We start from the raw sequence: 13,475 nt of genomic DNA, 5'->3' as shown, positions 1-13,475 counted from the left end.
CGGTCTACACACAGTAGCCCCTGGCCATGAGTGACTACTGGGCATTTGGAATGTGTTGGTATACTCGAAGGGAAAGATCTTGAATTCTATTTAGTTTAAATAACTTGAGTTTTAAGTAGTGCTATGTGAGTCTGTAGGAGTTCTGAGTGACAAGGAATGCATCTTGATCTTTTGCTTAACAATTCCACAGAATTGGCTGGAACCTAAGGTTGGGTAGCAGTTAAGGGTGAAACATTCCATCCTGCAGGGAAGCTTTTAAGACAGGAAGTAAATAACTTAAAACAGTTCCAAGGAGTCCCTGAAATCAACCAGACTCACTAGGTCCTTCCTTCCCATGAGTATATACACAGTAAAGACTTCCACCAGTCCTTCTCAGGTGAGACCAACTGAGAGACCTGGAAGGGACACTTTACAACCTATTGAGCTGTCTGCAGGTTGTACAGTATGCCCCAGGTTTCCAGATGTGTGGTCTGTCACCTACACTGAGGTGGGCTTTTGTGATGTAGCTGTCTTTGAGTGGTTTCTGCTACTGTAAGTATCCACAGTAAAACTTACGGTTCAACAAGTTGGACTTTAATGGTGTCCATACCTTGGGCTGTCTGGGGTGAATAAGCATTTGTTTGGGCTTCACAGAAATAGCCTTGACATATGCAAAAAGCCAAACTCTACCCTAGCAGTAGCATAGTTAAACATGAGATTAATTAACTGCTAACACAGAGAAACCTGAACTAACCAGTCTAGAGCTTGAGATAATAACGGCCATGCTTCTAGGTTAAATGTGAGTGCACCAGCTGCAGGAAGTGAAATTCACTGAGCGTAAACCTAGGTGTAGAAGGGATTTGGCAAGGGCAGAAATTTCATCCTGGATCCTAACAGCCACGTTGGTTTTACACAGGATGAGAAGACCCAGGAGAAGTTGAGCCACTCATGGGCGAAGTCTCCCGAACTCCTTCTTGGAAACAACTTCATTTTTAAGTACTACAATTTTTTTGGATTGCCACACAAATCTTAGCATGAATAAAGACAGCACCAGGGATGCAGAGATGGCCAATGGTTAAAAGCACTGACTGTTGTTTCAAAGGACCCACGTTCAATTCTCAGCATCCACAGGGTAGCTAATAGCCATCTTTAATTCCAGTTCCAGAAGATCCAATGTCCTCTTCTGCCATATATGGGCATTGTGAACACTGGTGCAATACATTAATGCAGGCAAAATACACACTAATAATAATAATAATAATAATAATAATAATAATAATAATAATAATAGCAGCACCAATGCTCAGCCCACAAGAGACACTTCCTCATGCAGTGGGCACAGTGGACAATGGGTCAAAGTGCAGGGCATACGTGACTGTGGAGGCCTCAGCCCTTAATGGACATTTGAATCAGCCTTTCTCCGACTAAGGCTCAGGAACCATTACAGAAAAGGGGGCAGAGACTGTAGGAGCCAGAGGTCAGGGAGGACTGTAAAAAGCAATGCCTTCTGGACACCACAGGACCACTGCACTCAAGAAGTCATAGCAGTCATTCCTGCCTGTGCAAGACCAAGTCAGTCAACATCCCAGCATGGCATGTGCTGGATAGTTTCATGTCAACTTAACACAAACTATAGTCATTTCCAAGAGAAAGATATCTTATCTAAGAAAGTATCTCCATAAGATCAGACCGTAGACAAGCCTGTAGGGCATTTTCTTAGTTGAGGATTGGTGTGGGTTGCAGGTGGCGCCATCCCTGGGCTGGTGGTCCTGGGTTCCGTAAGAAAGCAGGATGAGCAAAATCAAGCCAATAAGCAACACCCTTCCATGACTCTGCATCAGCTCCTGCCTCCTGGTTCCTGCCCTGTTTGAGTTCTTATCTAGACTCCTTTGATGATGAACTTTGTTATGAAAGTGTAATCAAAATAAACCCTTTCCTCCCCAAGTTGCTTTGGTCAAAGTGTTTCATCACAGCAGTAGCAGCTGTAACTAGGACAGAGCAGGATAGCTGCTGGGGGAGTGATGTGGAATCCCTCTGTATGCTGTGAATATGCTTTGTTACCATGTATTCATAAAGAAGCTGTTTCAGCCAATGGCTGAGCAGAGTAAAGCCAGGTGGGAAATCTGAACAGAGATATAAAGAGAGAGTAGGCGGAGTCAGAGAGAAGCCATGTAGCTGTTGAAGGAGAACGATACTGCCAGAAACCTTCCAGGAAGCCACAGCCTCGTGGTGATACACAGATTAATAGAAATGGGTTAATTTAAGATGTAAGAACTAGATAGAAATATACTTAAGCTGTTGGCCAAGCAGTGTTGTAATTAAAATATTTTCTGTGTGATTCAGGTCTGAGCAGCTGGGAACAAACTAGCAATCTCCATTTACAGGGGAGAAAGACAATCTTTTTATTTTCTTATGTGCTGTGGCCCCTGGTAGGTTGCTCATACCCATTCACATGTGGTAGCACTGACTGGAAAAGAAGAGGACATGAAGCTGGGGGGTGGTAGGTATTGGGGTCTGAGAGAAGTTGGAGGAGGTGTTGAGATCACAGAATGGATCAAAATGCATTGTTTGCATCTATGAAATTCTCAAAGAATAAATTATAGCACCACGAGCTGGCTTACCAGGAAAAATCTTAACCTGCGTCTGTCTGGAGTGGGAGAATCATGGTGACTGCCTGACTTGGCTTCTTTCTCCCAGCATTCTGTAGTCTATTCCACCTACCTAATTTTCTGTCCTATTAAAGGGCCAAGGCAGTCTCTTTATTTAACCAATGAAATTAACATAAAACAGAAGACTCTCCCCCATCAATAAATTAAAAACACAACAATAGAAAAAGATAGTATAAGGTGTTTTGTTTTCTCTTTGTTTATTAAATAGATATCTCTTTCCAGTTCTCCCATGATACTTGGATAATGCAAGCGTTGTGCCCTGTCAGGCAGAGTCCACCCCTAACTCACCCACAGACATAGGGACAAGGATAAGAGGGCATCCAGGATTGACTGTCGTCTGCACATGCGCCTGGCATTGCTTCTCCTTTTACTTAACCCGCTGAGCTCTGAAGTGCCAGTCCACCTAGAAAGATCCAGTTGATTCTCATTGTTATGCTCTCGGTTCAGTGACAATATACAGCAATGCCCCTAGCTATAAAACACACATAAATAGCATATTACCATGATATAGGACAACAAAAACATTTTGAAAGTTATGGCAGAATCCAGTCCTGTCTGCTTTTTGTTGAATTACCAAGCAGAAGTGTCAATCCACGAGGAATATCTCCATGACAGACCCTCAGGTTTCGCTCAGTCACTTTAAGGAATTCACCAAAACCATGAGACATTTCAAAACCAAATTCTTCTTGGTATGAGGAAAACGGACTCCTCCTGTCACGATAAAGCATCAGCTTCGGTGACTCCATGGTGGCCTCTTTGGCAAAGTTGAGGCCCAGTCTCAGGATGGAGAGGAAGACGGTATCAACTTGGTGGGTGTACACAAAGTACAGCCATGAGAAGTCTTTACTACACCAATGTTGCATTTCTGACCTTCCGAGGACTGGCAACGTCAAAGGAAACCCGTGGATGACTTGCTGGGCTGGGCTGGCATGTTTTGGGTTCCTGATAACAAAGGCAGAAAGGTCAGTGTGCTCACTGGCTGGGCCTGCTGCTCAGGGCTCACCTGAGCAGCAAGAGGGAACAGAGATGAACAACTGTATAAAGACACACCCTCTCCTCCTTTTCCTCCAGCAACACACGCTCTGGTGCTTTCCAAGCCCAAGAGCAAGCTCATTCCTATAATCCAAGACCCACTTTTAACAAATGATATGACAGATGCAAAGATTCGCTGTTTTGTTTTGTTTGCTAATTTTCCCATGGAAGTTCTTGCTTTACCTGGTAGGTTTTTTTTTTCCTCTCTCTCCTTTTAAAACATAAGACATTTGTGGAGATCTTCAAATAACACACATTCCTTCTAAAAGAGCGAAAGCAAAACCGAAGCCCTGACTGGAAATTTGCCACTCCATGTCTCCTGCGGCATTGTGTGGTGCTGGTTTCTCATTCAGAAACTTTTCAAATTTACCTGGGCTCCTCCACAAGGCCTGTGACACAAGCTTATTGTGTGCTGGTAAAACTAGCCCCAGGGAGACTGAGACACGAGTTCAAATTAGCCTGAGCCACACAGGGAGACCCTGTCTCAAAGGCAAAGAAGTTGCATGCAACCCATTTTCCCTTCCAGCCCCGAGAACCGCAGTTCAGACTGCAGGGCACGGCAAGCATATCGAATATCTTAAATAATGCAGGGGGAGGGCAGGATGAATTATTCAGCTACAATGGAACGTTGTGGGTCTGTGGGAAAAGTCTTGCAGCAGGGAAGGAAGCCTGCTTGGCGGATGGAGCTGTCCGTGCCAGGGTCTCTCTGGAGGGCGCCTTCTGCTGAGAGTGCTGGGGGTTTTTTGCAGTTGTTTGCTCTGTTTGCACTGCTGGGTTGCACAAATGTACTGCGCTTTCTAAATTTATCACAGTTTATTTCTGTTTATCTCAACAGGAGGAATGGATTAGCGGGCAAGGCACAAGCCAGGTTATGAAACATTCATATGCCCTCGAAAACTGAATGGTAAAGAGATGGAATTGCTAAAAACAACCAGAAAAATTGACTGACAGCAAGTGAAGGCCCCAGAAGAGAAGAAGGAAGGATGGCCATTTGTGTTAAATATTCATCTAAGTATAAAACATTCTTAAAGTCCATGGTTTTAGACCAAAATGGAAAGAGTTCACTTGTCCAATGAGCTGGTTGTGATTCATAGCAAAAAAAAAAAAATTTAAATCCTTGTGAGTTCTGTCCTAAGATGTGTCTACCATGTTACACCTGAGCTCTCTCTATTACCCAGCATGCTCTTTTCTAGTAATCAATGGCCTGTTCTATACCCTAATCACACACCCTATTGAGACAGAAGCCAGCAATGGAGAGCAGTCACACTTGGCATGTGCCCATTTTGACAATCTATCTTTTTTCCTGCTAACTTTCCTAGACATTTAATGCCTGAGCTGAGGTCTACAGCCTAAAATCTTAGTCTTCCACCTATATTGAATGTGGTCTGTCTTAGGATGTATCTAAAACACCGAAGACTAAAAAAAATGCTGCCACAGGTGGCGGGGTGTGTGAGCCTCATAACCTTACACTTGGTGCTGATCACAGCACCCCAGAACCATCTCAAGCTCCTCCTATGATGTAAGAAGCTCACCACAGTGGGCACACCAGGCACAGTTTAGGAAGCCTCCTGGAACTCAGAGTGGGCACTGCCTTAGAAACAGGCCTGAGTTTACAAAAACATTGTCCCCAGGCATACCACTTGGGGACATTTGAAAAGACTGGTTGTTAGACCTGATTTTGTCTAGATGGTCTGTAAGAGTCCCAAGAGCTTGTACAAGTACACCAAGTACTTCTGGAGTGTGCTGCACTGAGATCCCAGGGTACCAGACAGGTTTCTATAGGCTCCACGCATATTCAGCATGTATTCTTTAGGAATCCAGGAATCCAGCATCTGGAAGCGTACCTCAAGTGTCTATCAGGGTATGGCATGAATCAGGCTATACATTCCTGAGTCAAAAGCCCAATGAGGCGTTTGCTGCTCTCACAGCTGACCCAAGCCCCATTCCTAGCAACCACACAGCGGCTCAGAACCATTCATCTATAGATTCACTTCCAGAGTGCCTGACTCCTTCTCTGGTCTCTCACGGCACTGAACATACAAGAACATATCTATACATGTGGGCAAATCACTCATACACATGAAATAAGTGAAGCTTTAATACTCCAGTGCTCAGGGAAGACCCCATGAGGGGAAAGGCTGAAATGTGATTGAGCAAAAAAGAGCTCCAGGCATTGGAGGGTTAAGTAGTTCTGAAAGCCTGCATCTTACCCCATGGATAGAACTCACCATCTTCCGTGGTGACTGACCCACAGCAGCCCCTATCCTCCCACAGCTTCTAGTCACAATGCCTGGTCTTTTCTGTGCACACCTAGAACCACCGGTCCCCTAAGACTCTGTCCCTGTGACAATCCCTCACCCTTCTGAAGTTTTACAAGTCCATACTGAAACTATCAGAAGGTGAAGAAGGGTCTGACCCAAGAGCATCACCCCCACCCTCACAAGACATCACTACGGCAGCATGGACACCAGCACCCTGGAAAGACATGGAACAGAAAGAGTTATAGGAGATGGGGGGTCTCCTAGCCTTCCAAAACTGAGCTTTCCTGATCTAGGTCGTAACTAGAATCATGCCACATGGCCCGGGATGAAGATGCATAGGCAGCAGCTTTCACCAGCCTGGAGATGCATACTCGTGTGTAGATCTCAGAGGTACTAGAAGCTGTGGCAAAGACAGGAAACCTCTGAATAGTCCCATACACTACTGTTCCTTGAGCTGCACATAGCCCTGAGCTCCTAGTTGGCAGCTGCTGCGCTATTTACAGAATTAAGCTTTGCCCGTTCCAAGGCCTATTAGTGCCAAGCCGGAGCCTTTGTGGCTGTGGCACCCTGTGTCTCTATGGATAGGCCATTTATCTGGCCCATTGAGCTCCCCAGCAGCCCAGACTAGGAACGGTACTGGCTGCAGGCTGGCTCACAGCTAGAGAGCTCAGTTTAGACTGCAGGGTGGGAGGCGGGGGGGGGGGGGTCGGGTCTGCAAAGCAGCACAGATGTAGTCAACAGCCCTGAACTCTAACTGGCCAGCATCTCGAGCTGGAGAAGAGCTGGGAGCCAGCACTGACCTTAAGGGGCATGTGTGTACAGAAATGCCCCCATGTCAATGTAAGGTGGGCTTTGACAAATTGGAGCCACACTGAAGCAGCAAAAAGGGAGGATAAAAAGACAAAGGATAAGCTATCAGAAACCTGTCTTAGCGTTCCAGGAGCAGGGATCAGAGCGGGGTGGAAGAGAACTGGAGGGTGGAGGGCACACAGACGATAACAGCCTTGCAGGAGTCAAGAGTTCTGAGAACAGTGCCCATCACACCTTTAAGACTCCTAGACTAGACGGGCATGTGGGATCTGGCCTTCAAAGGAACCCCTGGGCTTAAAAGTCACCTTGACCATCACTGTAAGAAATGGATTGTTGTGGCCACACTGGGAACTTTCATGTGTCCAGGTGACCTCACAAAATCCTATGTCCACCTGGCTACAGCCCTTCCCTCCATCACCCCTCCAGCTCATTGGCTACTCAATGTGACTCCCAGAAAGCATAGCCCATGGCAATTCACACTCCAAATGGGCTACCTAGAGGCAGTGTTGGGACCACACCTGCACAGCCACCCTTTGGCTGAACGTGACCGCCCTGTCAAGTTTAGGGAATGCTTTCCCTAAAATCCCCCACTGGGAATGGAAAGAACCAGCCATTCAATATCTCCGCTAAGTTTCTAGCTAGGCAAAGACAGTTCTCTCTGGGGTCTGATTGGTGTTGCATGGACCTCAACACTCACTGCTGATGCTAAGGTCGCCTTGAAGCTTTGCAAACCCCCCAGGAAACACAGAATACACCATTACCGGTACATTCAGCACCAGGGCTACTATCTTATTTTTCCCCACCAACTGATCACATAACTGGCTATGCATGGCTTGAAACTGTCAAATTTCTCTCCCTGAATATTTTCAGAACAGCTTTGAGAAGCATCCTCTTGAAGTTCTGAAATGTCATCTTCCATTCTTTTGTTCAAGCACCAGCATTCCCATTCCTCACTCACACCAGATACATTCCAGGTGAAATTATCTAGTGAACCCTGTTTGGCTCTCTTCCTAGGCAAACATGTGGGCTTGTCTACAGGAAACTCTTGATAGAAAAGGCAGCCAGAAAGGCGTTGGGGAGATGGGGGCTTCTGAAGTGTGTTCTTGGGGTATCCATGTGGGATAGCTTCCCTTCACTGTCAACACAGCTAAACCTGAAATCACCTAAAAGACACACTTCTGAGCTTATTTATGAGGGTGTTTCCAAAGAGGTCTAAGAGAAGGGAAGACCCACCCTAAACGTAAGAGCACCACCCTGTGAGCTGGGGTCCCATACTGAACCGAAAGGAGGTGGTACAGCAGCACCCATCTCTCTGTACTTTGTGGGACCTTAATGGACTGTATCTCCAAACCGTGAGCCAAAAGAAACCATTCCTTCTTTATGTTGCCTTTGCCAGGCATCTTGTCACTGCAACAAGAAGTGTGACTTAGTCATAATGCTCATAGCTGGGTGGGAGTGAACTCCTTGGCAACCTGTGTCTTTATCAACCTGTGATTCCACCCAGATAGAGCTACCAAAACTGGATATACAATACATACGCATATAGTCTACCCATTGCTCCCTTTAACTTCCACTTCTTGGTCACCACACCAGTGCTTCTAAAGAAAGCCTGTCTCCTTTCCCCTGCTTCAAAAGTTCCAGGTCCATCCCAAGGCACACAAGCTAAGGATCTGCTTTACCGAGAAACACTGGCCTCTCTGTTCCCCTGCCACTTTGCTTGAGGGGGTGACTACAATGTGTACAATGTATACTAAGAGCTAGTAACCTTCATGCTTGCCACAGTTCCCCCATGTATCTCCTCAGCTGGCTCCCTGTGTTCCCCTAACACCACTTAAGTCCCGAAATTGCCTAACCTAGCATCAGGCAGTCTTGGGCCCACATAAAGCTTAAAAGCTCCATGTCACTGGCAGAACGTACGCAGGCAACTGAATCCCAGAGGGAGGGAGGAAACCACAGAGAAGAGCTCCCTGGAAATCTAAATCAATCCATGTGTTCAAAAAGAGCAATCAGGGACCACAACGGTGCATGTGCTAGGTGCCATCACCATAAGCCAAGAGCAATCATTATACAGATCAAACCACCCAGTGAGTGATTGGAAATCTAGAGGCAGCTTCTCCAAAAGGGATGAGAAGGTTGTCCACCCTTAATTGGGGCCCCCATAGTGGGATCCCCTGGAGTGGGTCTCTCTAGGCGTTTTACTTGTACAGGTCAGAGAAGGTTGTTGTCAATGCTTTGCCTACGATTTCAGATACAAACTGTTTTCTGCAACATTAACCCCAACTCCTACATGTATGATAACCAGTGTTGACTGTGTGTTAGAAAATGAACATGCTGTGTTTACAGTTGGCAGTTTTAACTGTCTTGTCCATCAAACACTGCAGACTTATGCATTCAATTGCATACTGAGCCTCCGATGACGTCTAATGGAGACCTCAGAAATGCTCATCATAAATATTGATCTTTGTACCCAAACCCTCTTGTCCCTCAGCAATTTCTGTCAATGGCAGCTCCAACCTCCAAACGGTTCTGGCCATATTCTTGACCAAGGACTCTTCCCATCTCCACCCAAACTCCAGTCCCAACAGGATCTTCCTCACTGTCAACCTCATGGCCATAGAACTCACATGCAGGGCAAACCACATTTATTCTCTGGCTTTTCAAACCCAGCACCGAGCATCCTTCCATGAGACAAGGAGCCCAAAGTAATAGTGTAAATGTGAATTCTACAGATCCCAGAAAGACAGAACAGCAAACGTCCTGGAGACCTTCATCAAAGAGAAAAAATAAGTTGCATGTTGTTCATGACTTTGTTGGTTCAGGTGACTATTTCCCTAGTCAGAGTACATCCTTCCAAACCATCTGCTGGACTTACAACCACTGCTATAGGAAAGCAAGAGATACTTCCTCTCTCCGCCCCACTTCAGAACGGCTGTCTGCTTGAAATAGAGATGGGGAAGAGAGCCCTTCTTCCGTCATGAATATTCAGGGTGTACCTATCACAAGGTATGCATTTTGAAATTATTTTAAAAATTTTCAAAATGTTCTACATTACCTGATAAGGAGAGCTGTAGTTGTGTTGTTTTGGAAGGCTGACTTCACCAGATTTAGGAGGAAGAGAAGCAATCTCTGCAATAGAATTTTTTTTCAGTGCAATATATGATTTTTTTAAGAAATCAGGTTGCATATTCCAATAATTAATTAGAATTTATATGTAAGCATATTTGCTCCTATGTAGTTCTGGCTTAAAATAATCTCTGCAGTTCAGATCTGGGATGTTCCTCGAAGTGCATGTACTAACGACTTGGGACTATTGGAAATGATGGGTCCTTTAAGGGGTGGAGCCCAGTGGGAAAAAGTTGGGTCATAAAGAAAGGTCAAACAGCGCACAGCTGTTTGTCTCTTTCCATCACATAAGCTTAAAACTTCATGGTCTATGTAAAAATCAATTCCTTTCTTCACACCGTGGTCTCATCTAGACACAAGATGACCCACGGCTTCAGTAGCTGACCGTGGAAAATAAACATAGGGCACATTGAGGGTAGGACAGAGAGGTTGGGTCTAAGCCACGATTTTCGTCAAGCTATTTGTAAAATGCTCAAAATACTAACGGGTAATACACAACAGCAAGAAACCCAGGAAGAGGCTGGGGGCTTCTCCAATACAGCAGCCCATGCTTTGTGGAACTTTTTAATGTGATGCATAGAATTTGTGATACACCAGGGAGGCAGCCTAGGTGAAGTCAAAGGATCGAGATACTGAAGGCTAGAACCCCAATCTTAGCAAAAGTCAACTGGCTGGGGGTCTAGGGGATTTTTTATTTTTTGCCAACCCATGTGGCTGACAACCCTTTCTAGTGCTAAGGATTGGTTTATGTGCCGCCTTCCCTTGGACCTCATCCTTTCAAATCCTACTGCTGTGGCCTTGCCTACAGAGAGTCCCTACCCCGTGTGACAACAGAAGATGAGACTCTGTGGACGACTTCTCACAGTAGTCTAGCCTTCTAACAACTGTCCTGTCTGGCTGATCAGGAACAGAGTTCTGTGTGTCAGTAGAACTTGAATCGAGTTACATTTGGAAGAAACTGCCAGCATGCAGTACATTAAAGGGTCGTCACATAGCTTTAAAGGGGAATAAAATCCTTGAAAGTTATTAACGTTATTTATGCTTTCAGCAGAAAGAGAGATTGATTGTTAAATCTATTCCTAATTCTAAAAATTCTCCTAAAAAGTTATCCAAACACGGATTGTTCTATGCATAGATTTTTCTACTGGAGAAGCTGGTGTCCAGGCAACCCACACATCTCCCTCTGGAGGTCTTCCTATGCCCGCCTGGTACTCACGTGCCCTCCTTGCTTCTTCCGAACTGTACCCATAGTTCTCCTTTCCACTTTTTAATCTTGTCTCAGGCTCTGCTTTGATTGTCTTCACGCTTGCCGTTTTCCTGAAATTAGAGCATTTCGGTTACAGCTTCTGGTCAGCAAAGGTAGATGGTCTGTGTGTTCCTGCATACCAGCGAGAGGGAGGGATGGGGCTCATCATGGAAGGTCTGTGGACTCAACTCCCCAATGCCCCTAAGTAAACACAGGGTCAGTAACCTATGAGCCTGAGCCCAACTATTCCACCCTCTGTTGCTAAAATCCGGGCACATCCACTTGTCATCATGGTTTCTGGGGCTGCCTTCATGTCACAGCAGAGCTAGGGGTTGTGGAAAACCAAAAGTATTACTGTGTATCCCTTTGTACAAAACAGTGGGTTTGATCCCCCGAAACAGAGCAGAGATGAGTGCAACTCCCCAGGGAGCAAAGTTGGATGATGGATAGCCAGAGAATGAAAAACGTTTATACTCAACTCCCAAGAGCATCTGCTAAGGAAACAATTGTGATATATGCCTGAAGATGGCTCACACATGAGCTACAGAGGACCCAAGGGGCTAACATAAGTAAGTGATAGACATCCGTGCTGCCGGGGACAGTGGACACGGGATTGCTCTTGGACAACAGTGGCAACAGTCACCTACTGTGTGTCCAGGCCCTCACTGCCATGGGGATGACACAGAACTCTGAACAAGGTTGGCACTCAAGTTCTTTACAGGGACACAAGAGAACACTGGGAGAATGATATTCCCTTCCTACTGGAGCAAGCGGAAAACTGTCAAAGTCCCACATAAAGCCGAGAAGAATAAAACCCACATACAGCTAAGAGCACAGCATTTTTTCATTAGAAAATATTTCCACCCACATGGCACAGTGTGCCTGGGCCTCACTGTAGAAAGCCCTGGAGAGCTGACACGTTTGAATGAAGATTTGTGACGATTCATTTACGTAGATCTAAGCTTAAGATGTGGGGAAAGATGTCAGAAGTATGTTACCGTTGGGGGCAAGGAGACAGTTATCTAAGGGAGGTCTGAGAGGAGCATGGTGGGGCTACCGACTCACTAGTGAATTTTGGCCAAGGCCACAGCACAGGTATCTAAGAACTTCATGCTGTGTACACCTTCCTCCACTTACATTTGCGAACAAAAATGTCATGAACCATCACCATGTAAAACAAATCTATACTGATAAAAATGTTTAAAGATGTTTTAAATTAAATATATATGTATGTGTCTGTGTGTGGTATGAACATGTGACTGCATATGCCCATAGGAGTTAAGGGGGGGTGTCCAATACCCTGGATCTGGAGTTAGAGGTGGCATGAGCTGCCTGGCATGGGCACTGAATTCAGGTCCTGCCCAAGAGCAGAAAATGCTCTTAACCTCTGAGCCATCTCTCCAGTCCCTCTAATAAAATTGCTTTATTTATAAAAATATCTATAGTGTTATCTGACATAGACAGTTGCTTGTGCTTCACAAGCAGAAAAGGCAGATACTAAAACTACATACATGCCTTTCATGAAACAATGAAATTAAAACCATCTGGAAAAAAAGAAACCTTCCAGACGAAAGTACTATTTGTTAGCAGAAAAAAAACCCTTCAGAATAGTGTCAGATAAAAAGAACATGCTATTAGATAACGGTTGTGAGGGCCCAGATTGTACAAAATGCCTGCATCCATATCTCTGCTTGTATACATGGTCTCACACACACATGCATACACTAACATATGTAACACTGATTACCTTTAGACAATGGATCTACAGGTAGTATTAACATTGTTTCTCAGAACTATTCATGTTTAATTTCTTTTCTACACTAAATATTTACTGAATCTTTAAGAAAAGTATGTGTGGTTATTTTAACATAAAAATGTAAGTGTCTGGAAACAGCAGTGTGGACAAATGGAAAGGAAAAGCCGGGAGATGTGGACAGGCAGGAAGTCATCATCATGCCCCCAGGATGAGGCAATCCCTTCTATATCAGGCCCTGCACATAGGTGAGGGACCTGGCTCTGGGAGATGCTGCCCTCTTTACAACCCTGACTCTTCTACAGGCAGGATGTTAGAAATATTTTTCTGCCTCAGTACCCTCAGCCACAAAATGGAAAAGATCTATACAACCATGGTAAGAAACCAGTAAGATTGAAACCTGTGCAGAGCTCAGAGCAGCATCCAACTGTTAAGGGTATGAGTGTAACAGAAAAGGGGGGTCTTAGCTGTTGTCATGGCTACCCATGTGTTGTATATGCCTATTGTTATTCTCCAGCATTTTGCTGAGTAACTATGGATTCCTTTACTGAGCGCTGAAATCCTCTAAGATCCTGAGAACAGAACCAAAGGTCATGGCAACC

At 45.1% G+C, this 13,475-nt stretch overlaps 1 protein-coding gene across 2 annotated transcripts in view; it reads right to left on the bottom strand.

Annotated features, from left to right (window-relative positions):
• Positions 1-2,821: 2,821 nt before the first annotated feature.
• The window catches only part of Igsf5 (immunoglobulin superfamily member 5), a 42,012-nt gene continuing 31,358 nt past the window's right edge, over positions 2,822-13,475 (bottom strand). For both annotated transcript variants that reach the window (XM_075954560.1, XM_075954568.1), the window contains 3 exons: positions 11,091-11,191; positions 9,804-9,877; positions 2,822-3,590 (listed from right to left, as the gene is read on the bottom strand). In XM_075954560.1, the coding sequence (XP_075810675.1) occupies positions 3,495-3,590; positions 9,804-9,877; positions 11,091-11,191 (271 nt within the window). In that variant the 3' untranslated portion in view covers positions 2,822-3,494. The remainder of the gene's footprint in view (positions 3,591-9,803; positions 9,878-11,090; positions 11,192-13,475) is intronic.

The sequence above is a fragment of the Microtus pennsylvanicus genome, chromosome 1, assembly GCF_037038515.1.
Source record: "Microtus pennsylvanicus isolate mMicPen1 chromosome 1, mMicPen1.hap1, whole genome shotgun sequence".
In the NCBI taxonomy this organism is placed as follows: Eukaryota; Metazoa; Chordata; class Mammalia; order Rodentia; family Cricetidae; genus Microtus; species Microtus pennsylvanicus.
This window is presented reverse-complemented; position numbering and strand designations above follow the sequence as displayed.